Raw genomic sequence first — 20,251 nt, forward strand, 5'->3', positions numbered from 1 at the left:
TATATGCTTTTCCTTATATGGATAAGGAAACCATTAAACAGAAACCTTCATGTCATTACATTATATGAACTGTCATATGCTTTTCACAAAAGGTTGAAACAAAACTTGACTTCCTCAATTTTAAAGTGTTCAAAACCAGTCTTGAACATTTTGATATTGCACAATATATCTTAGAAGCCTTTTTTTTTTTTGGCCCTGTGAGTTATATGTGTTTCACACAAACCAAATTAAGGACATCCAGTACATCCTCGTGTGATGGGCAGCAGAATTGGCGTCGGCTTCTGCAGTTTTTCGTCATTGACAAGTTTGTTTTGCCAGTTCCATCGAGTATGACTGTTCGTTGCCCACCAGTGTGTCTGCGTGCACGCGCTGAGCGTAATGAGTGCTGTTTTTGTCCTCATGTTACTGTTTACGTCAGGCAGTGTGGGGGGAGTTTTCCACTGACGAACACAAACTCACCAACAGCTGATCTCACTGTTCTGTACGTGGTGCATCGAGGACTAAGAAAGGGGATCGTTTTCAAGGCTCGTATGGTTGTCTCTTCCACTCATGATACACAGATACATAATTACTGGGTGAGTGTTTGTTTTTGTTCAAGGTGCCTGTGTAGATCTCTCGCAGCGCGTGAAACAATATTTTGCATAAAATGTGAACTCAATAGTAGGCTTCAATTTGTCTGCTACGCGATTCAATAACTGCTACCTTGGACCGTATATTTTTATTGTTATCGCGTTTTGATGTGGTCATTTACATTCCTGAATAAATAAAGCATGACCGCGAGAAAGTCCGCTACGGAAGTTCACCAGCTGTAGAATTAAAGTACTCGTGTGCGAAAAAAAAAGCTGCATTATAACTCTAGCCATTTAAACAGCCGCTTTGCTTAGACTTTCATTTTTCTATTTAACTTTGTGCATCAAATTTCGAAAGTGGAACGGAGCCGTTTTGTACATTAGAAAAATAATACATTTTTGAATATCTATGATGTTTGAACAACATTAAGTGCAATTAGGCGCAACATTATATTAATGATCGGCTTGACAGACAATATGCACAGAATCATATCCTCGTGTATAACTTAACCCTTTAAGTGTCACCCCCCTTTTTTTAAATATACATGAAAATGCACATTTCGACTTTAAATGGTTGTAATTAAAGAATGCTTTGGAGTATAGACGTAAAATTGGTCTTGTTTTAAAGAAGACATTTGGCAGATTTTTGTTGAAGTGAAATAAATTAAGAAAGTGAAACAAAAAAAAAGTTATATAAGTTTGTGTTTATGAAAATGTACAATTTAAAAAATGTAATTATTCATATTTTATATAAAATATATATTTTTAAAACCTGGCCGACTCTAAAACTGCTAGAAAATCAAAGCCAAAAATCTGAATAAGTTGTGTTTCAAATTTTAGGTTGATATCTCAAAAAATGAGCTTTCAGTGAGATTTTGTTTGGGCGCAGTACCAAACATTTTCACTAGGTGACAACCAGACTCCATTACTGCCCATATAAGGGCGCCTTCATTTCCATATGTGTTATTAAAAACATATTAATATATTTTTTTCTAAAATAATTGAATGGATGATATCTTTTGAACTCTTGGCATGAAAACAAACTGAGGTTTCATCCATTCTTTCATGATTTTTCATGTTCATTGCTATTTCAAAATAAAGGTCTGAACACGCCTTATAAATATGAAAATATTCTTGTTGCAAATTGATAAATTACAGCTCCTCTCTAATTTATTTTGGAAATCATTCACCAAATATGAAAACTAGAGTTTGTAAGCTTTCAAATGATATATAGTTTGTCAAGATTAGTTTATGTTTATTATAGGATATTACTGTTTTAAATATGTAATGATTTTGGGCCCACCGGTGGGCCGGTGACACTTAAGAGGTTAAGAGAAAAGAAGTTAAAGAGGGTTTGACTACTTTAGCTTAAGGTATGACACTTTAATACATCAGTATGTGTGTGTTCCTCCATTAGCCTGTAAAAAACAACAACATTAAGTTTACCTTAAACTAGTATAGAAGTATAGTTCTATACTAGTTTAAGGTAAACTTAATGTTTCCTTCGAAGGACACAGATGCAGCCAAAACAGCACCCATGACAAATGATCAGAAAGCATCCCACTTTACTTGTATTCACCCTGCTTTACAAATACATTGTGCTTTTAAGTCTTCTCAGTTGTCTGCACGGTAAAGGTGAGAAAACGTCTGGTTGTTTTGGTTTGCTGTAACCTATTTTTCCACCTGACAGCTGTCTACTACTTTCCCCTTTCACAGTCTACAAACTCCACCTCCTCCTTCTGTTTACACGTAGGGAGACATTCTAACATTCACATGTTCATTTGCATAGTTGTAGTGAACACTGCCTGTCCAAGAAATTATAGATTCTGTTTGGCTTTCAGTGAAAAGTTGTGGCTTTTGTTTGTTATTGTATCTTAGGCCAATATGTTCTTGTAATCAGCTGCCCTCCTGTCTTACTCCTACACTACATAAACACACACACACCCGCACCACAGATGCATAAATGAATGGACTTGGTGTCTGCACACTTTTAAGAGTTTTATCACTTTATTCACAGCTGGACGAATCATGCGTAACCACACCAGTTGATGCTGCATTTCTTTAGGTAGCCTATAATTTGCTATGCAACAATTAAATATGAAAGTCTTGCACACACTTTATGGAACAAAAATCACTTTGACAATTATGTGCATGCAACACAAAGTGTCATTTATCTCATGCAGTTATAACCTTTTACATAGTTGACTTTGTTGCATCTGGGATTACAGTGCAGGTGTTTACATAACACTGTCCAAAGAAAGCCAGACCTGTGTGAAAGAGGTGTGAGAGAAAGTTAAGGTTGTCCAGGATACACAGGGGCACATACTGTTCTTGGCATAGGAGCCATTTGTGTGGGTTGGGCTTGACTGGATGCACTTGGAACAAGAACCAGGTGATCTGTGATGCAGATTGCTCCGTCCTGCGGTGTGAGGTAGTGTTGTTCTGTTATTCGAGGTACACAGAGTTCTCTGTGCGTATGCTTTTTTCCATTGCACACCCACTCAAGCAGAAAAACGTCAGTAGACGTGCGATTTGTGTTATGTTTCCTCTTTTGTCTCTTTTTGCACAAAGCGTGTACTTGTAAGTGCATTCATAAGCTTTGAAATGGAGCTTGGCAATTGCTATCATATGTTTGTGGGATTCTGCAATAAAAACCAGTATTGGTTTACAAATTTGGTCATGCAGTTTAGCTGAGCTGAATGTCTTAACATTTTGTTCTTGAAGTACTCAAAACATCTGAGGAATGTTAAAGACTCCAGAGCGAGATTGAAGGAACTATTGATTCCCTCCAGACTTATCATTGCTTGCATAATGCACACTTATGTGCTTGTATTCGCTTTGCATAATACGATTAAAAACAATGACAGTTTCCCTGAGAAAGCTGTGCTTGTGATGTTGTAGTGGTTAATGTCAAGGTTTTTCATATTGGGAAACCTGCTAAACAGGCTTGCGTTTAGAGTGAAGATGTGAATCTTTGGAACCGGCCTGAACAAGAGAGAGGTGTCCAGTTGCTGCTGGTTAGGATTTGTATGCTAATAGTTATCAAACATCCCCAAATTCTATTTTCAGACTTGATATACACCAAAAAATGTGACATCATTTTATGACCTATGAATTTATATGTAATATTATGCTTTAATTTCTCCTATTTAATTCGACAGATTGCCATGGCTACATTGCAGCGTGGGGGTTTAAAGAGAAAATATGGTTTCCCAGACGAGGATGCCATTTACTCTTCCTCATCCCCCTCATCACACTCTGAATGGGACTCTGATGAAGACAGCCCCCAAAGTGACAGTGTGGACTTTGGGCCTTTTGGCTCTTTCTCTTCAAGCCATCACATACCAAGTGAGTCATGCATAGTAACTGTGCTTTTTTAAAATCATGTATTGTAAACCAACAGTTGTCACCTCCAGTGTATTTAAACATAAGGAGGTGTCTTGTTATCTGACCTCAGCATTATTGTGCAGCGCACTAGATAAGAAGAGAAACAGGCAGTTGTAACATTGTTTATCAAAATATTTTGTGCACAGTCATCCTAAGTCATTTTAAACCCACAAACCTCAAAGTAAACACGCTAAATATCAAGCCATAATCAGTTTCACCATCCTGACCGGGAAAGAGCATATCTGTAAGTGTTTTCCTTTGCAGGTAGTACTGTGAGATTATGTTGTCTGTCTGTGTGCCTGGACATGCCTGGATCACTGTTTTTCATTGTTGATTCACAGTGAAAACTGCAAGTAAAGTGCTGCAAATAAAGCTGATTTACTAAGGGCTGCTACAGTGCAAACGCATCTGACGCACGACCTCATCCCTTTATCCTTGTTTAGAGAGATTTAAACATTGCATTTTTGAAGAAAGTTATTCCTTTTAGAACTGCATATGTAAAATGATCAGATCACTGTTATACTTTCCTTATCGTCTCATTATTGTTGAGTTCAGTTTACTTGTTGACAGATCTGACTCAGCTGCCCTCTAGTGGCAGCTGCAACAGTCACAGCCACCATAAGATAATTAATAATGAACACATTTTGTTTCTTTACTTTCAGTTTCATCCATCCTGAAGAAGACAAAAGATACTCAATCTAAAGGCAGTGTTCGGTTTGGCCTGGTTACAGTGTTCCTCTTCCAGCGCTGTCAAGGGTTCAGCAGCGTGCCCAGCCATGGTGGCTGCACACTGGGCATGGTTAGACGGCACGCTGCCCGTCAGCAGTTCACCCTGGCGGAGCACGCGGAGGAGCAGCAGCGCTTGCGAATGGAGAGACTCCGCAAGCGACACCAAGAGGAGAGGCTGGAGGCCTTGAGGCAGAAGGTGAGTCGGTTACTTTCAAATATCCAGAAACAATATATGATGTTTTTTTAACAAAGTTCGGGGGGAACATGTTCAGATAATCTACCAATCAGCACAAGAGGAGGCCTATATATATATACATATGTAAGTGTGAACTCATGAAGTTTAGGCTGTCTTTATACGTTATCTTCTCTTTTTTTTTTATTATAGTTGATCAGCAGTGGAACTCTCACAGTGACAGAAGCAGCCAGCTTGACAGTGAATGACGTCCCAGATGAAGATGAGGATCTCAGTAGTACAGAGCTCAAGGATATGGGATCCCTCCGTCCTTACTCTTCCAAACGCAGACGTGCGTTATTGAGGGCAGCAGGAGTTGTGCGAATCGACCGGGAGGAGAAGAGGCAGCTGCAGGAGCTGCGGCGGTGGAGGGAAGACTGTGGATGCCACTGCCAGGGCTTCTGTGAGCCAGAGACCTGCGCCTGCAGCCAGGCTGGCATCAAGTGCCAAGTAATAATAAATTAATTAATTATTGTTTTATTTTTTTCATTAATGATAGCGCATTTTGTTACTCAAATGATTTTTCATTGCTCAGGAGATTTATTGGAGCTCTATATTTAATTTAGGTATAAATTTAGTCTCAGATGAAAAATAGACCTAAATGAGACCATTTTTGACATACAGTAATAGAGCTATACAATGAACTTGAATAGCATTGCTCAGATAATTTGGTCCTCAAAAGTTTGGGGGTCGGTAAGATTTTGAAAAAAAGATGTTTTTGAGAGAAGTCTCTTATACTTAACAAGGTTGCATTTATTTGATCAAAAATACAATGAAACTGAATTTTCAGCATCATTACTCCAGTCTTCAGTGTCACTTGATCCTTCAGAAATCATTCTAATATGCTGGAAACCATTATAATTTTTTTCAGGATTTTTTGATGAATTGAAAGTTCTAAAGATCAGCTTTTATTTTACATAGACATCTTTTGTAACATTATAAATGTATTTACTATCACTTTTGATCAATTTAATACATCCTTGCTGAATAAAAGTATTAATTTCTTTAAAAAAAACTATTAAAAAAAAACCTCCATCCAATCTCATTGAAATATTGAATCTCATCCATGATGTTTCTTCATGGACAGCAAGTAGTTATGCTGCCGTATTGTTTTATATATATATATATATATATATATATATATATATATATATAATTATAATAAATATATAATCTGTTAACAGATGGATCGCTCCAACTTCCCTTGTGGATGTTCAAAGGAATGCTGTGGGAATCCTGCAGGCCGAATCGAGTTTAACTCCAGTCGTGTACGGAGCCACTATATCCACACACACATGAAGCTGGAGCTGGAAAAGAGGCTGCTCAATGACAACAGAGTGATCGCCACAGAGCAACCATCATTGGCGAGGAACAGAGCCATTACATTTCCGGTAGAGAAAGACTCTCCCTCATTCCACCTGAGCTCAGAGCTCTGCAGGCAGGGAGACAACAGCTGGAGCACTGACATGACTGACTACTCCTGCTCTTCTTCTCTGAGTCTGGACTCTGAGACAGACGCAAGGCCTTCCTCTGAGCGACCCACACTGAACGGGGATGACACTGGACTCACTCACATTCTCAGTTTTTCTGATTCAGATGGGGAGGGATGTCCATATGTTAAAGAGTATGATTTGTCCACAGAAGCTGCTGGTGACACATCCACAAAGGAAAGCAGAATCAGTACATCTCAATTGGAGTATCTGGATGAAAATGCTAATCAGGCCACCATGGAATGCGTAAACGACACCTTCGACATCCCTAATACACCTTCTGCATCTCCGGATCACACCTTGAACTGTTACATGGACCTCAGTCTTTCCTCAGACTCTGACCTGGTCTTTTTTGACACTTTTCATGAGTACGGTGACCGTCCGAGCCACAATCAAGAGTGCAGTCATATGGACTACATCTCACACCTCCAGTTCCCCCGTTGTCTCAGTCCCGCTCAAATTGAGGACTCAGGAGTCAGTCTTCTGGAGTCTCTTGTAGGAATTTCTTAACAGGGATCAGAGCAGCACTGATGTTATAAAGACGTATGATTTAATCTCATTTACTCTGAGATAAAGTGTAAATAATTTCTGAATTTAAGGATATTCCTTAGAAATATATTTTATGATCTTAATATAGTTTGAATATACCATTCATGACTATAGTGTCAATACAGTTAAAACCACTGTGTGAAGTATCATGAGTTATAAGTCAATTGCAAGAGGATACTTTGTTGCCAAAAGTCTTGGAGAGTTTGTACATTAACTTCAGGTCAGATTTTATATTTCCACTTCATAAACTAATGGCTTAATTACCTTTTTATAAGGTCTCAAATGAATCCCATTGCAGTAAGGAAAGTTTTACTGTTAAATGTTTACCTATAAAAGTCTATTCATATTTATTTCTCGAATGTGTTTTGCTTTAAGTGATCATGTATGTGAATCAGAGTTTTGTTTTGTGTAGCACGGTAAATGCATTTGTTTGTGTTTCAAATGAGTTAGCTGTTATAAACATCAAAATGCCATATTCATATTTCATGTATAGGTCTTTCATTTCAAGGACCAGCTTGCCTTAGTATTTTTCATTTAAAAGAATGACTTGTAATATATAAAGAAATTCATGCCTACTCTGTGTTTACTTAAATGAATGTTTTTGGACATTTCAAAATGTGTCTATTTTTCTTTTCTATGGAATAACTCATCTTAATCAAATTTATTTGCCAAAACCAATGAGAAATACTGATTTACATGAAAGAAAATGAGACTGGAAAAACTTCTGGTAATCTTTGATAATACACAAGATTGCCTTTGGTATTACCTATTGGTTATGTATAGGTTTTTTTTTTTTTTTTTTTTTTTCGTAAACTGACACAAATTTGGGGTTGGAAGGGGTTTCACACAAATGCTTGTTACATTATTGGCATTTAGGCTTTCTACTGTTGTTCTCTCCCCACAAGAGGGCCTCAGTAAACAAAAGATGTGTCCCCAAGATGTCTAAAAAGAAATGAAAGACTGAAAGACAAAATAATCAATAAAATAGGCTACAGCAAGAACAAATCTGAACTGTCAAACAGACAGGTTAAGATTAAAGGGGTGGTTGATTATGATTTCACTTTTCTAACTTTAGTTAGTGTGTAATGTTGCTGTTTGAGCACAAACAACATCTGCAAAAGTTCAAAGCAAAGGGAGATATAATCTTTTAAAGAAATAGCTTTTTAAAGACTACACAACATTCCTCCCAATGTTGTGACATCACTAACCCTAAAATTTACATAAACCCCGCCCCCGGGAACACGATTTATAGATTATCATGACTGAATATGCTAATCAATGAAGATAACTACACATACATAAAGTACATAAATTCATCTAAACATTCAGAAATGGCCTGTTGTATTCTACATGTTGTCACTTCTTGATTCTCTCCGTCATTGTCTGACTCTGGTTTGAACTTAAAAGGCTAAAAGTTTTTGAAATTTTCAGTGCATGTCTGTGTGAGGTAAAAGGACTCAAGCGGTTGAAGCTCCGCCCCCTGTGCGGAGAGCAGCAGCTCATTTGCATTTAAAGGGACAGACACAAAAACGGTGCGTTTTTATGCACCTTCAAAAAGTGACAATTTGAACATGCTATATAAAAATATCTGTGGGGTATTTTGAGCTAACACTTCACACACATTATGGGGCAACAGCAGCTCATTTGCATTTAAAGGGACAGACACAAAAACGGTGCGTTTTTATGCACCTTCAAAAAGTGACAATTTTAACATGCTATATAAAAATATCTGTGGGGTATTTTGAGCTAACACTTCACACACATTATGGGGCAACTGTACACATCCTCATGTTTGGCGGTGACTGTCCCTGTTTACTGCTTCTGCCGAAATCAGACGGACCAAACAAAGCCCAATTTTCAACATCTATTTTTTGGATAAATTTGGACCAAAACAGACGGACCAAACAAAGCCCAATTTTCAACGTCTATTTTTGGGCTAAATGAAGACTATGACGGGCCGACTTGATTTTGCCCTAAAAATAACGTCTTATGACGTCTGGTGCTGGGTGGTAAAGGTTTCCAAATGAGTTTCCAAATGAGATCACATTTAGTGAATACTGTTGAGGATTGGGGTTAGCTTTAGTTTTGAGAATGTTTTAGCAGGCAAGTATTAAAAACAGAGAACGTGCAGTTCCGAGCAATGACTGTAAAGTTTCCGAGCTAGAAAAATCCTTTGATCGCTGGCATCATGTTCGATTGCTCTTTCCTGGCTAGATGGAGAACATGGCCACGACTGGATGAGTAATCTCTGTCTGGGTCGTTTGTTCAGAGAGCTAAACATAACATTGCAAAACATCGAAACCCTCTAGAGCAATGGGTTTAACACAGAGCAGTGGTGCACCTGAGGGGGGAACAGAAGGATTTCACGTCCATGGGGTAAATTGCTTAAATTTAGCTGACTTTGCGTATGACAGCGAGCAGCTTTGCATGCTAGCTATCCTGTGATGAAGTTATCATGTCCGCATTGCTCCAGCCTTGTGTGCATTCATATATTTCTTAAATGATCTGATAAATAAACAACTGTGTCAGATACACGGTATTAACAACTAGGAAAGCCTTTTCAAGGTTTGAAAAGTGCTTGCAAAGTAGCAACTGTCAAGTAACTGCAGGTTGTGTTGTGCTATATGACAGCTCCGAAAACACCTTCTTGTATAACATTTGCGATATCTTACATTGTGGTCACACGTTATATCTTGAGTCTGTAAACATAGTTTGTATGTGTTTTAGTATCAGTGTCGTGGTCAGTGATCCAAGAGCTTTTGGATTTAGGAATATTTAAGCGTAGCCGCCACGTCATTGAATCCGCAGGGGGAGAGGGGCATTACGTAATATTTATATAAACACGTCACATATTTTAACAGATATTCATTACTTCAGACTGCATACTATTCGGTGGATGTTATTAAACTTTCCAGTGCACAATAATGCGAACAACGTCAATGAATGCATTTGAAATTCAAAGACAAATTCCTTTACAGATTCAAGAGGACTCACCGGCAGAGAAAGCTGGTTTGGATCCCTTTTTTGATTTCATCATATCCATTGGCAATAATCGTCTGGTAAGTTTGTATTTGTAAAACTAAATTGGTTATTTATTGTCATATGGGGGGAAAAAATGTGTCACAGATTTAAGACAATGTCACACAAGTATTAACCGACAAATGATCCCATAATTGAGTAATCAGTGCATTTGTTTAGGTTTACGTGCAGAAGAATATTTTTGTATTGTAATGATGTAATGTTTTCATATTTTGATTATGCATTTTTCTTGTAACCAGTTTGAAATGTCTTATAAGTAATAACTAACAAATGATTCTCAAGGTTTTCAGTAGTCAGTGACATGACAATCATTCTAATGCACAAGCATGTTCTGGAATATTGGAATATGTTGTTCGTATTGTTATTGTGCATGCATCATAGAAGTGAGTTAAAACTGATTGACATAACATGAAGCCAATATTCTAGAAATCTCTTTTGGATGTAAACTGAGCAGGTCTCAGTGTTGTTGACGAGTCAAGTGGATTGTATTTAGTTGATGGATGTGATTTTATGTTTGTGTAAATTGATTTTTTTGTGTGTGAACGCCATGTGTATAAAAAAAAAAACACTGAAACAAAATTTCCCCATGGGGACAATACAGACTAAGACTGTATAAGACAGCTATGGCATATCATGTTTTTAAATCATGTAAACATCTTATTTACAGTATACACTTCATCTCCAGTATATCCTCAAGAGAAAATAAAAGTGCATGTCTTGGTTGGAATAAAGACTTAACCAGAAAATGGTTGTTAATCAGAAATTATTTTCATGTACTGTAAATGTAGTCACTCTTACTTGGATTATAATGGGTTATATGCTGTCTGAACAGAATCAGGAGAATGATTTGCTCAAGGACCTCCTCAAGGCTAATGTGGAGAAACCAGTAAAGATGGAAGTGTATAGTACAAAGACCATGAGGATCCGGGAATTGGAGGTGGTTCCCAGCAACATGTGGGGTGGTCAAGGACTTCTGGGAGCCAGTGTCCGCTTCTGTAGCTTTCAAGGAGCCAATGAAAATGTTTGGCATGTTCTCGTAAGTTATCTTTGCGTTTAATAGGTAATCCATGCATTTCTTTAAATAATTTGGCTTTTTGTGTAAGTATTTTGCACCCTCTGGTTTTAGGATGTGGAGCCAAATTCACCAGCAGCACTGGCTGGACTCCAGGAGCATTCAGACTTCATTGTTGGAGCTGACCAGGTTCTGCAAGATGTAAGACGTGAATTATTATCATGAAAGCTTGATTGTTATTTCTATGCGTGCAAGTTATTGGGATCTGTATACTATGAACAAACTCCGTGAAATCAGCCTGATTGTTGGGAGAAGTTGCTATACATTTTTAAACCGATGGGACCAGGTTGTTTATACCCGTTGTGGAATAGGCCATTCCAGGATGACACAAGTTTTTAACATTTAGAGAAAATCCACCAACGTGTTCTTTCTGTCAAAACCCTTTATTCCTGAAGCATATTTTATTAGATTCTGCTGGTTTAAATCTTGTGGGAAACCCTTTTTACATAGTTAACACTTTTGAAATGTTTTCAACTAAAGTTAAACCAAATATAGTTTTAGAGTTTTTAGCAAACATGCAGTAGGTTGTAAAAACCTGATATGCAGTCCTGGTCATAATTATTGGCACCCTTGGTAAATATGAACAAAGAAGCCTGTGAAAATAAATTGGCTTTGTTAACCCTTTTGACCTTTAATGTTTTCCTCTAATACTCAATGACCACAGTTAATGGCACCCTTTTATTCAATGCTTTTTGCAACCTTCTTTTGCTAAGATAACAGCTCTGAGTCTTCTTCTATAATGCCTGATGAAACAAGTGTCCTATGGACAAGTGTTGCAAATTAGCAGTTTTTGCTATAACACTAAAAACAATGTATCTGGTTTGTCCAATGCTGTTGTTATGTCCATATCAAATAAATAAATAAATAAATGAGTTTAAAGAACACCTGATAAGAGATCAGAGACCATTCCTCCATACAGAATCTCTCCAGATCCGTCAAATTCCCAAGTCCATGTTGATACACTTCACTCATAAGATTTGAATAGGGTTCAGGTCATGGCCATAGCCCATTATAAGATTTCTAGGTTTCAATTTTTTATCTGTTGGTATTTGATAGAATCCATGATGCAATGTATGTGAACAAGATGTCCAGGGCCTCCAGCAGAAAAATAGGCCCACAACATTAAAGTTCCAGTATATTTAATCTGCCAAAAAGCTCTTCTTTTAATTTCCCGTTTAAAGCTCCAGTAGTGTCTGACAGCTGAATATGCTGGAGTTTGTTTAAGGATTAGAGTAAAGGATTTTTGTTGAAACCCTCCTGAACAATATGGTGATTATAGGTGCTGTTTGTCTTCAATTCTCCATCTGTGATCCTTGGAGAGTCTTTGGCCACTCACTGTGCATTGAGACGATGTAGACACACGTCCTCTTGCAGGCAGATTCGTAACATCTTTAGTTGATTGGAACTTTGTAATTATTGCCCTTGAAATGGGATTTTTCAATGCTTTAGCTATTTTCGCACAATCTGCACATCAGAACTATATTCTTTGTTTTAGCGATTAGATGGATGATTAAGGGAATTTGGCCTTTGTGTTTGCTCCTATTTATTCTACTATGAAACAGGAAGTCATGGCCGAATAATTTCATGTTCCTAGTCACCCTGGTGTGCTACATTTTTCTAATTATGAAGGGGAATAAACTTCAGAGACATTAGAATTAGAATTTTTTCATTAGAATTTCTAGGGGGACCAAATATTTTGGGCATGCATTAGAGAAAAACATTTATTTCATAATGTGACTTCTACATTAATTAGTTTTACTTAATGAAAATGCAAGGTTTTTACAATCAAGCAATGTTTTGATTTCCCAACAGTCAGAGGATTTCTTCTCCCTAATTGAAGCCCATGAGGGAAAACCATTGAAGTTGCTGGTCTACAATACAGAAACCAATAAATGCAGGGAGGTGGTTGTCACACCAAATGGTGCCTGGGGGGGAGAAGGCAGGTAATAACCCTGTTACTGAGGATATAATACTGTAATAAATTCTTGACCAAGCCATTATTATGAGGAAATAATTCAGATAACTGCCTACTCCTTTGTAGTCTTGGCTGTGGCATTGGATATGGCTACCTGCACCGAATCCCAGCACAACCTGACAGCCCAAAATCTGAAAAAATCAATCCAAAAGCTTCTCCTGTGGCAGGGACGCCAGAGCAAGAATTTCCTACAAACGGATTCACAGAGGTAGTTTTTCACAAGACTGTAGTATGGTCATAATATTTAAAGGGATAGTTCACTCAGAATTCTGCTGTTATTTACTTAGCTGCATGCTGATCCAAAGCTTTGTCTTTCTTTCTAATGTGGAACACAAAACAAGATATTTTGATTTGTCCATACAATGAAAGTAAATGGGGTCCAAAACATAATTAGACCCCATTGACTTTCAACACAGACATTTTTCAAAATATCTTACAGAAGCAAGTAGGGTTGCAGGATTTGGAGAAAAAAAATCTAATTGTGATATTTCTGTTAAAAATTGTAATTGCAATTTAAAAAAATTCCAGCCTTGTTTGTAGGAAGCACAATTTGGCCAGACTTTGTGATCATATATCATTATATAATAATAATAATAATGCCATTGCTACATAATTTGCCAAACAAATTTATTTTTGGGTGAAATATCACTTTAAATTGTTTGTGCATGTGCACAAATTGATTGAACAACATTCACACGTTTGCTTCACATTTGTTTTTTTGGTGATATACTTACAACAGTGTAACTGAAACGGATTTTCTCAGGTGTCCTTAATGGCGTCTGGTCAGTCAATGAGTGGCTTGGATCTTGAAACCCCACTGCCACCTCCCATTCAGAGAGTCATGGATCCTGGTAAGGCATCAAAATATGTGCTTCATCTAACTCTTCTGTAGAACAAGAATCATGAAAAGACATACTAATGCATCAAAGCAATGGTTCTTCCAGGTTTCACGGATCAGTCAGAAGTGGCCATGATGAATTCAGAAGTGTCAGACCTGGCAGATCGACTGGACCTATCCACTTCTTCCATTGACATGACAAATACATCCCTAGCTGTCCGAGAGGACATTGACGTGTCGGGTGTTGGTGAGGAAGCTTTGCTATTTTTAGGTGAACAGAATTCAGTCGGTGAGCACAAGTCTAGGTTGTAAAATGTGCAAAAACGTGTCTCTTTTTGCAGAGGAGCTTCAAGACCGAGAGTTTCCTTGTCGTGACCCTGAAGAGAAAATTACAGAGGAATATCCTGCCGCGGATTTCAGTTCCTCTATTACACCACCTTCAGATGTTTCTCCTCCCCTTTCTGTCTCACACCCTCTTCTCCCAAATCTACCTCTTGATCATAGCATGTCAACAGACATGGCATCTTTGATGAATTCTTCAATCCCATCTCTCGAATCTTCCATGCCTCCTATAGACATCTCTTCCCTGCTCATTGATCCCGCCGCCCTTCATCTCGAGTCATCTGTCTTGCCTGCAGAATATCCCATGCAAACCAACGAGTCCTCACTTCTCCCTTCAGAACCTGATGATGTCAATCAGGGTTTTTCTGATGAGCCACAGTTTCTGAAGAGCAGCTGGTCTGAGGGCAAAGCAGAGGCCATTTCTTCTGACCTGATGTCTTTTGATTCACATAGTGCAGATGTCAAAGATGAAGCTGCTCTTCAGTAGTGTCACAATCAAGTACCTTGTATCTTGTTTACGCAGTTGCTTAACAATCATTGGGTGCGTGTTTTTCAATGGCTTCAATGGTCCTGGACTTGGAAATGGTATATTGTGTGGTTTTTTGAATGGTTGTGTCCAAATTACTTTTCCTTTTTATTTTTTTGCGTGCTAGTAGTCATGTTGATTTTAGGCTGTAGGTCAGAGTTTTAAATTGTGTAGATCTTAATTTAGAAGAGAATGTTTTATGTTACTACGTTGAAACCGTTTTATTCAGCTTGATTAAAATTCACAAAGTAGCAACCAAAAGCGACCTTTTCTTTTAAATATTTGTAGTATTTATTTAACTACTACAAAAACACTCATAGATTGTTGAGTTAAAAATGAACACAGTCTAGATTATATAGAGCTAATGTCAGAATATACACAAAGGATCTTAGAATAGACTCATTTCGTCTAGAAAATGCATTACAATATTTTGGCTACGTTGTTACATTTAAACTTTTAGAAGCTCTGCAACCTGTTTGGTTTTTATTTTTTCTTGTTTTTTTTTTTTTTTTTTTTTTTCGTGTTGTGGGAATGTTTGTTAGCCTAAGTACACATTTTTAATACTGGACAAGGGTTTTGTATTTGTTTAGTTTAGCTAATTATGGCTAATTAGAATTTTGAAATTATTCGGATGTGATTTTAGAATCTTTTCAACAAATATTTAATTGAAATGTTTGCTTCTTGGATGTTTTAATGTTTAATGTTAATGTAGTAATGTTTTATTTATACTTTGAAACCCTTGAATCAACACTAGAGGAATGTTGCTACAGTAGAATGTGCTTTTCACTTTTTTTGGGACTATTTCAGTTTACTTGTGACTTGTCATTTATTGATCTATGCAAATACAGTTATTGTATAAATGCCAATAGAATTTCTGTGGTATTATGATTGAGTGTAATCATCACTGCCACATTTAAGAATAGTGTCATACATAGGCCAGGACTTTAATATTTCTGTTTGATGATGGGGAGATCTAAATTATACTCTTTGTTCATCTTAAATTCATTGTTATAATTTCTAAAAGTTTCAGCTATGAACAAAGACTTTATATGTGTCTATACAGACAAAGTGATTTCTCAAAGTAATTTTTCAATGCAAAGACATCTCTTTGCATTGACGCTATCATGGTACTTCTCAAGGGTGAAGCGAGAACGTTGTTTGACTCTTTTGCCTCAAAAGAATATCTGTTCTTCTAGAGTGTGAACACAAATGTATATTTTTGTATAGTAATGCTACTGATGCTTGAGAGAAGATGAAGTAAACACTACTGTACCTACACAAACTGTGTTCTTCGGGTTTCTGGGAAAATATCAGTGAAAAACACTGGAACCATACACTGCAATAAAAGATCCAAATGATAATTTGTTTTTAGTGGTGATTTTGTATTTGAGTTGTAGCTTAATTTGGTGTAAGTTTTTGACAGTGCTGGGTTGATCAGTTATGTTACAGATTCCAAATTTCATTAGAAAAATTCTAGTTAGTAACGTAATCCATTACATTACAGATTTTAGGTAATATAAACCAACTACTTTTTGATTGCTTTTGACCTAACTCGTTTACCACATTGAATTGAATAGGATAATATTATACCATACTGATATAAAAATACAAAGATAAAGAAAATATATTCCATTCTTTGTTATCAATAACATGAAGGGCATTAAATATTTCCCAAACTGGGGCAATTTCACAAAAATAGAAGACTTTCTGAATATAAGCAAGTATAAAGCATGCATAAATGTATAAAGAAAACATGCTTTTTTAGAAAGGAAATTTTAAATATGAAAAAGTAGTAGAAAATCAATAAATTATGATTGATTTACTGCCATTGTGTGAATAATATCTAACTACTCTGATTACTAGTATTTTAAAATGGAAATTGATTTTGTAATCCAGATTACATGACCAGGTTATTGAAGGTAACGATTAAAGGGATAGTAACCCCCAAAATTAACATTCTCTCACCAACACCGTCATGTCGTTCCAAACCTGCACGACGTTCTTTCTTCTGTAGAACACAAAATATTATATTTTGAAGAATATGGTAACCAAATTGTTTTGGATTGATTTCCTTTGTATGAAAAAAAAAAGAAGAAGAAAAAAAAAAAGTCATTTCTCAAAATAACTGTTCCATTGAAGAAAGAACATCATACACGTTTATGAACTCACTTGAAATGTGAGTAAATGATGACAGAATTTTCATTTTTCATAATACATTAGCTAATGAAAGTGTTAAGATAATAATCAAATACTAAAATTGACTAAAGTTCGTGCTTAGGCTACTGGTCAACCATTTGGGATAAGTCATATTTAAATGGCTTTTACTTTAAACACAACATTGGTTGTGTAAAAGGTAATTCGATCCCAAAAGAAACAATACTAGCGTTTGAAAGAACTATTAGCTCTTAAAAGTGTAATCATTAAAAAGTTTAGTTTAGGTTACTTGTGAAAATAGTGATTCAATTTGTAAAGGAGAGCTGCACAAGCGTGTCTTTGTGATGTAAAGTCATGTGATGTCATCCTTCTCATCCTCCTCACTGTATAATGGGGAACTGCGATGCCACTGCACGAGCGTTGCATGAGGGTCTAATAATGTTCCAACCCAGGACAAGTGGATCAACAACCCACCATCAAACCACGAGCAGCATCTCGAAAGGGTCTTGAGGTAAGACTAATCTCGCGCTGTGAGGCCTGAATACAGAATGCGACAGTTATGCGGCCTCCTCTTCACACTTTTATTTGCTGAGGTGAGTAACGGCATTTCATAATTTTTTATCATTTTATTTTCAAAAGAGTTACCAAAAACACGTTAGTTTTGAACTAGACTTTGATTATCATTTTCTTGTCGAGCATCTCTTGCTCCGTCAGTGACACAATCTTACAATTACACACACAGACACACTGTCCATCTAGAGTAACACACTATTGTTTATTGTTCTTGTCCAGGACTCACACAAGAAGCTCTTTGTAGTTTATTTTCCATGAATTATGGTGTCAGATGCAGTCCACAACTGTCACAAAAAATGACCATAATGTTAAAATAGGACCCAACAAATGTTCCCGAGGTTGAAACTGTCAGTCATTTCTTTTTTATTAGCTATTTTGCTGGTTCATTTTGTGTTGGTTTTATAAATAGGGTGATGTCAGGACAAAAGTGTCCGTATTTTGCAAACAACACAAATGATAGTAGAGCCAACACAAAAGTATGTCTGAAATGGTCTGATTTCAAACAGTGTTGATATTGTTTCCTCTTTTCAGAATAATTTTGTTAGTTGCAGCTTGCATGTTTACTCTTCCATGAATATTGAACCAGTTTAGAGTAAATCACTTTTGCACATACGTGACGTTACTTTAAGAACTATACAAAATCTTTTGCAGACACTTGCTGAAAAAAAGGACTGTTGGTACTTTGAAGGAGATTATCCAGTATACTTCATGTAAGTGTAGTAGATATATATGTGTGTGTGTGTGTGTGTGTCTGTGTTAAAATGGGCAGTTGTGGTTTTAAGGACAGAAACAAGAAGCAGGACCCATACTACCCCAATCTTTACTAACCTGACCCCTCTCTTCTTAATAGTTTCAACAGAACATCGGTTAAAGGATTAATTCAGATGCACATTGAATAAAAGAGAATTCCTCAGCTCAGAAACCCCCCACCCCCTTTACTAGTTTCAATAAGAGTAATTTATCACTAGTGCTCCCGTATACCCAGCCACTGACATGCGCCACAGGAGGTGAGGTACAAACAGTTCAGTCTTCACACCAAACGCAGATGAATTCTCCTGCAGACACAGCAAAGTACTTCATGCTCCTTCATTACATTCAGTTCAAAACAGCACATTCATCATCAAGTTTTTACACACACACACACACACACACACACACACACACACACACACACACACACACACACGCACGCACGCACGCACGCACAGTTTATGAACATATAGCCAATCATACATATTTTAGCATGAACTTGAAGCCTTATTGAAGAGCCACAGTAAAGACTGAGGAAGAATGTGTGTCTGTCTTTAGATGCAAGACATATGAGGACTGCTGTGGCACACAATGCTGTGTTCGAGCCCTTTCTGCTCAGAGAATATGGTTTTTCTGGTGAGTTATTTCTACAAGAGTTTTTTTTAGGGGGGGAAATTGCATTCAAAATGTGGCTCAAAAAACTTGGGTCAGATGGTTTATTGGAACATCCATCCATTTTCCAAACCGCTTGTCCTATGTAAAGTAGCAGAGAACCAGGGATCTTCTCGATGTGGGATGACATCCACTACCATCCCGGAACGGAACAATTCATGTGATTTTATGGGCTGCTTTTGATTGGTCCTTAGGCTGCTGCTGATAATTGGCATTTTGTGCTGCTGCAGTACTGGGTACTTCATTCGCAGACGTGTCCACCCTTACCCTCCACCTGGGGAACCTGATTTTAACGTGGCCTTCACCAGATACCCCATCATGTCACCAGGTAATCTCTCTGTTATGCCCTTGTCCTGCAAACACAGTTCATGGTTTGATCCGCTGTGTGTGTTGGCAGGACTGCGTCAGACTGGCTTTCACAGTTATGGAGACTCAGAGACTGCAGTCATTTCCACTGTCTACCCAGTGCAGACCCACCCCAGTCACATGACTGCAGTGTATTCAGCCCTGCCGTACAGCCAGCCTCCCCCTCCCTATGATCAGGCCATGCAGGACTCGCAGAAGAAATAAACAGAACAACACAGTCCTGAGGAACAACACTATAGATCATCAGTGACTTTTTGTTACTCAGTCTTAAAATAGAAGAAGCTCAACAGCTCAGGCATGACTGCAGGAAACAAACTTACAAACTGGAACTGATGCAAGAGTACGAAAATACAGAGACACTGAAATGCCTCTATATAACAACAAGATCTATATAACAACAGCCTCAAAAAACTGCTTATGCTTTATCAATTTACGTAATTGTTAAAAAAATTCTAAAAAGATTTTATTTTCATACTTAAAAATAGAGTGCTCTAAAAGTATCAAACTTTTTAATTCTTCACACATAGCGGATATTAAACCCTTGGCTATGAAAATGTTATTGATTGAAATCAATACCAAAACCATTACCCTAATAAAGTTGGTCTTTTAAAAGAGTTATATCTTTGCTTTATTAATATTTACCTAATAAATGTATCATTTTTTTAAATTAGTTATTGTTCAAAATATTTTGTATTATAATTATTACTTTATTTATATTTTTTTTCGTTTGTGATATTTTATTATTTTATACAAGAACATTCATGCATAAAAATACAAGATTTTTTATGCTTACATTAGTAATCCTTCATTACCACCACAAGGTGGCGCTGCAAAGTAATCTCCAGTTTCTTCTTGCTCTTTACTAGTACTTACCGATTGAGGGAAAAGGAACACAAGCCAACATCAGTTTATATCTCATGTCATCATTTATTCCCCAGAATGATGATATATGCATCATCTTCCTCAGAATGATGATATATGAAACATC

General features: G+C 37.1%; 3 protein-coding genes across 5 annotated transcripts; all 3 read left to right on the forward strand.

Moving 5' to 3' along the window:
- Positions 1-221: 221 nt before the first annotated feature.
- Positions 222-8,283, forward strand: csrnp1a (cysteine-serine-rich nuclear protein 1a). Of its 2 annotated transcripts, none has more exons than XM_079876692.1 (5): positions 222-575; positions 3,731-3,917; positions 4,619-4,881; positions 5,071-5,367; positions 6,102-8,283. In XM_079876692.1, the coding sequence occupies exons 1-5, from the start codon at positions 330-332 to the stop codon at positions 6,915-6,917; spliced, it is 1,809 nt and encodes a 602-aa protein (XP_079732818.1). In that variant the 5' UTR covers positions 222-329; the 3' UTR covers positions 6,918-8,283. The 2 variants fall into 2 exon arrangements, with proteins under 2 accessions (XP_079732818.1, XP_079732819.1); XM_079876693.1 differs by having other exon boundaries at positions 482-1,087; positions 1,903-3,917; positions 6,102-7,720.
- Positions 8,284-8,971: 688 nt separating this feature from the next.
- gorasp1a (golgi reassembly stacking protein 1a) lies at positions 8,972-16,107 on the forward strand. The gene is made up of 9 exons (XM_079877614.1): positions 8,972-9,332; positions 9,935-10,015; positions 10,828-11,031; positions 11,122-11,208; positions 12,880-13,010; positions 13,109-13,250; positions 13,806-13,893; positions 13,987-14,127; positions 14,222-16,107. The coding sequence occupies exons 1-9, from the start codon at positions 9,270-9,272 to the stop codon at positions 14,707-14,709; spliced, it is 1,425 nt and encodes a 474-aa protein (XP_079733740.1). The 5' UTR covers positions 8,972-9,269; the 3' UTR covers positions 14,710-16,107.
- Positions 16,108-17,284: 1,177 nt separating this feature from the next.
- vopp1a (VOPP1 WW domain binding protein a) lies at positions 17,285-19,880 on the forward strand. 2 transcript variants are annotated; one of them, XM_079877615.1, is made up of 5 exons: positions 17,285-17,495; positions 18,127-18,185; positions 18,784-18,861; positions 19,092-19,225; positions 19,295-19,880. In XM_079877615.1, the coding sequence occupies exons 1-5, from the start codon at positions 17,451-17,453 to the stop codon at positions 19,465-19,467; spliced, it is 489 nt and encodes a 162-aa protein (XP_079733741.1). In that variant the 5' UTR covers positions 17,285-17,450; the 3' UTR covers positions 19,468-19,880. The 2 variants fall into 2 exon arrangements, with proteins under 2 accessions (XP_079733741.1, XP_079733742.1); XM_079877616.1 differs by having other exon boundaries at positions 19,128-19,225.
- Positions 19,881-20,251: the final 371 nt, after the last annotated feature.

Source organism: Squalius cephalus (genome assembly GCF_949319135.1).
Source record: "Squalius cephalus genome assembly, chromosome: 7".
In the NCBI taxonomy this organism is placed as follows: domain Eukaryota; kingdom Metazoa; phylum Chordata; class Actinopteri; order Cypriniformes; family Leuciscidae; genus Squalius; species Squalius cephalus.

Coding starts and splice junctions, on each gene's coding strand:
- csrnp1a (XM_079876692.1), top strand. CDS start 330: ATGACTGTTCGTTGCCCACCAGTGTGTCTGCGTGCACGCGCTGAGCGT. Junction 3,918..4,618: donor TTCAAGCCATCACATACCAA/GTGAGTCATGCA, acceptor CTTTACTTTCAG/TTTCATCCATCCTGAAGAAG. Junction 5,368..6,101: donor AGGCTGGCATCAAGTGCCAA/GTAATAATAAAT, acceptor ATCTGTTAACAG/ATGGATCGCTCCAACTTCCC.
- gorasp1a (XM_079877614.1), top strand. CDS start 9,270: ATGGGTTTAACACAGAGCAGTGGTGCACCTGAGGGGGGAACAGAAGGA. Junction 9,333..9,934: donor AAGGATTTCACGTCCATGGG/GTAAATTGCTTA, acceptor ATTCCTTTACAG/ATTCAAGAGGACTCACCGGC. Junction 11,032..11,121: donor AAAATGTTTGGCATGTTCTC/GTAAGTTATCTT, acceptor CTCTGGTTTTAG/GATGTGGAGCCAAATTCACC.
- vopp1a (XM_079877615.1), top strand. CDS start 17,451: ATGCGACAGTTATGCGGCCTCCTCTTCACACTTTTATTTGCTGAG. Junction 18,186..18,783: donor GATTATCCAGTATACTTCAT/GTAAGTGTAGTA, acceptor GTCTGTCTTTAG/ATGCAAGACATATGAGGACT. Junction 18,862..19,091: donor CAGAGAATATGGTTTTTCTG/GTGAGTTATTTC, acceptor ATTGGTCCTTAG/GCTGCTGCTGATAATTGGCA.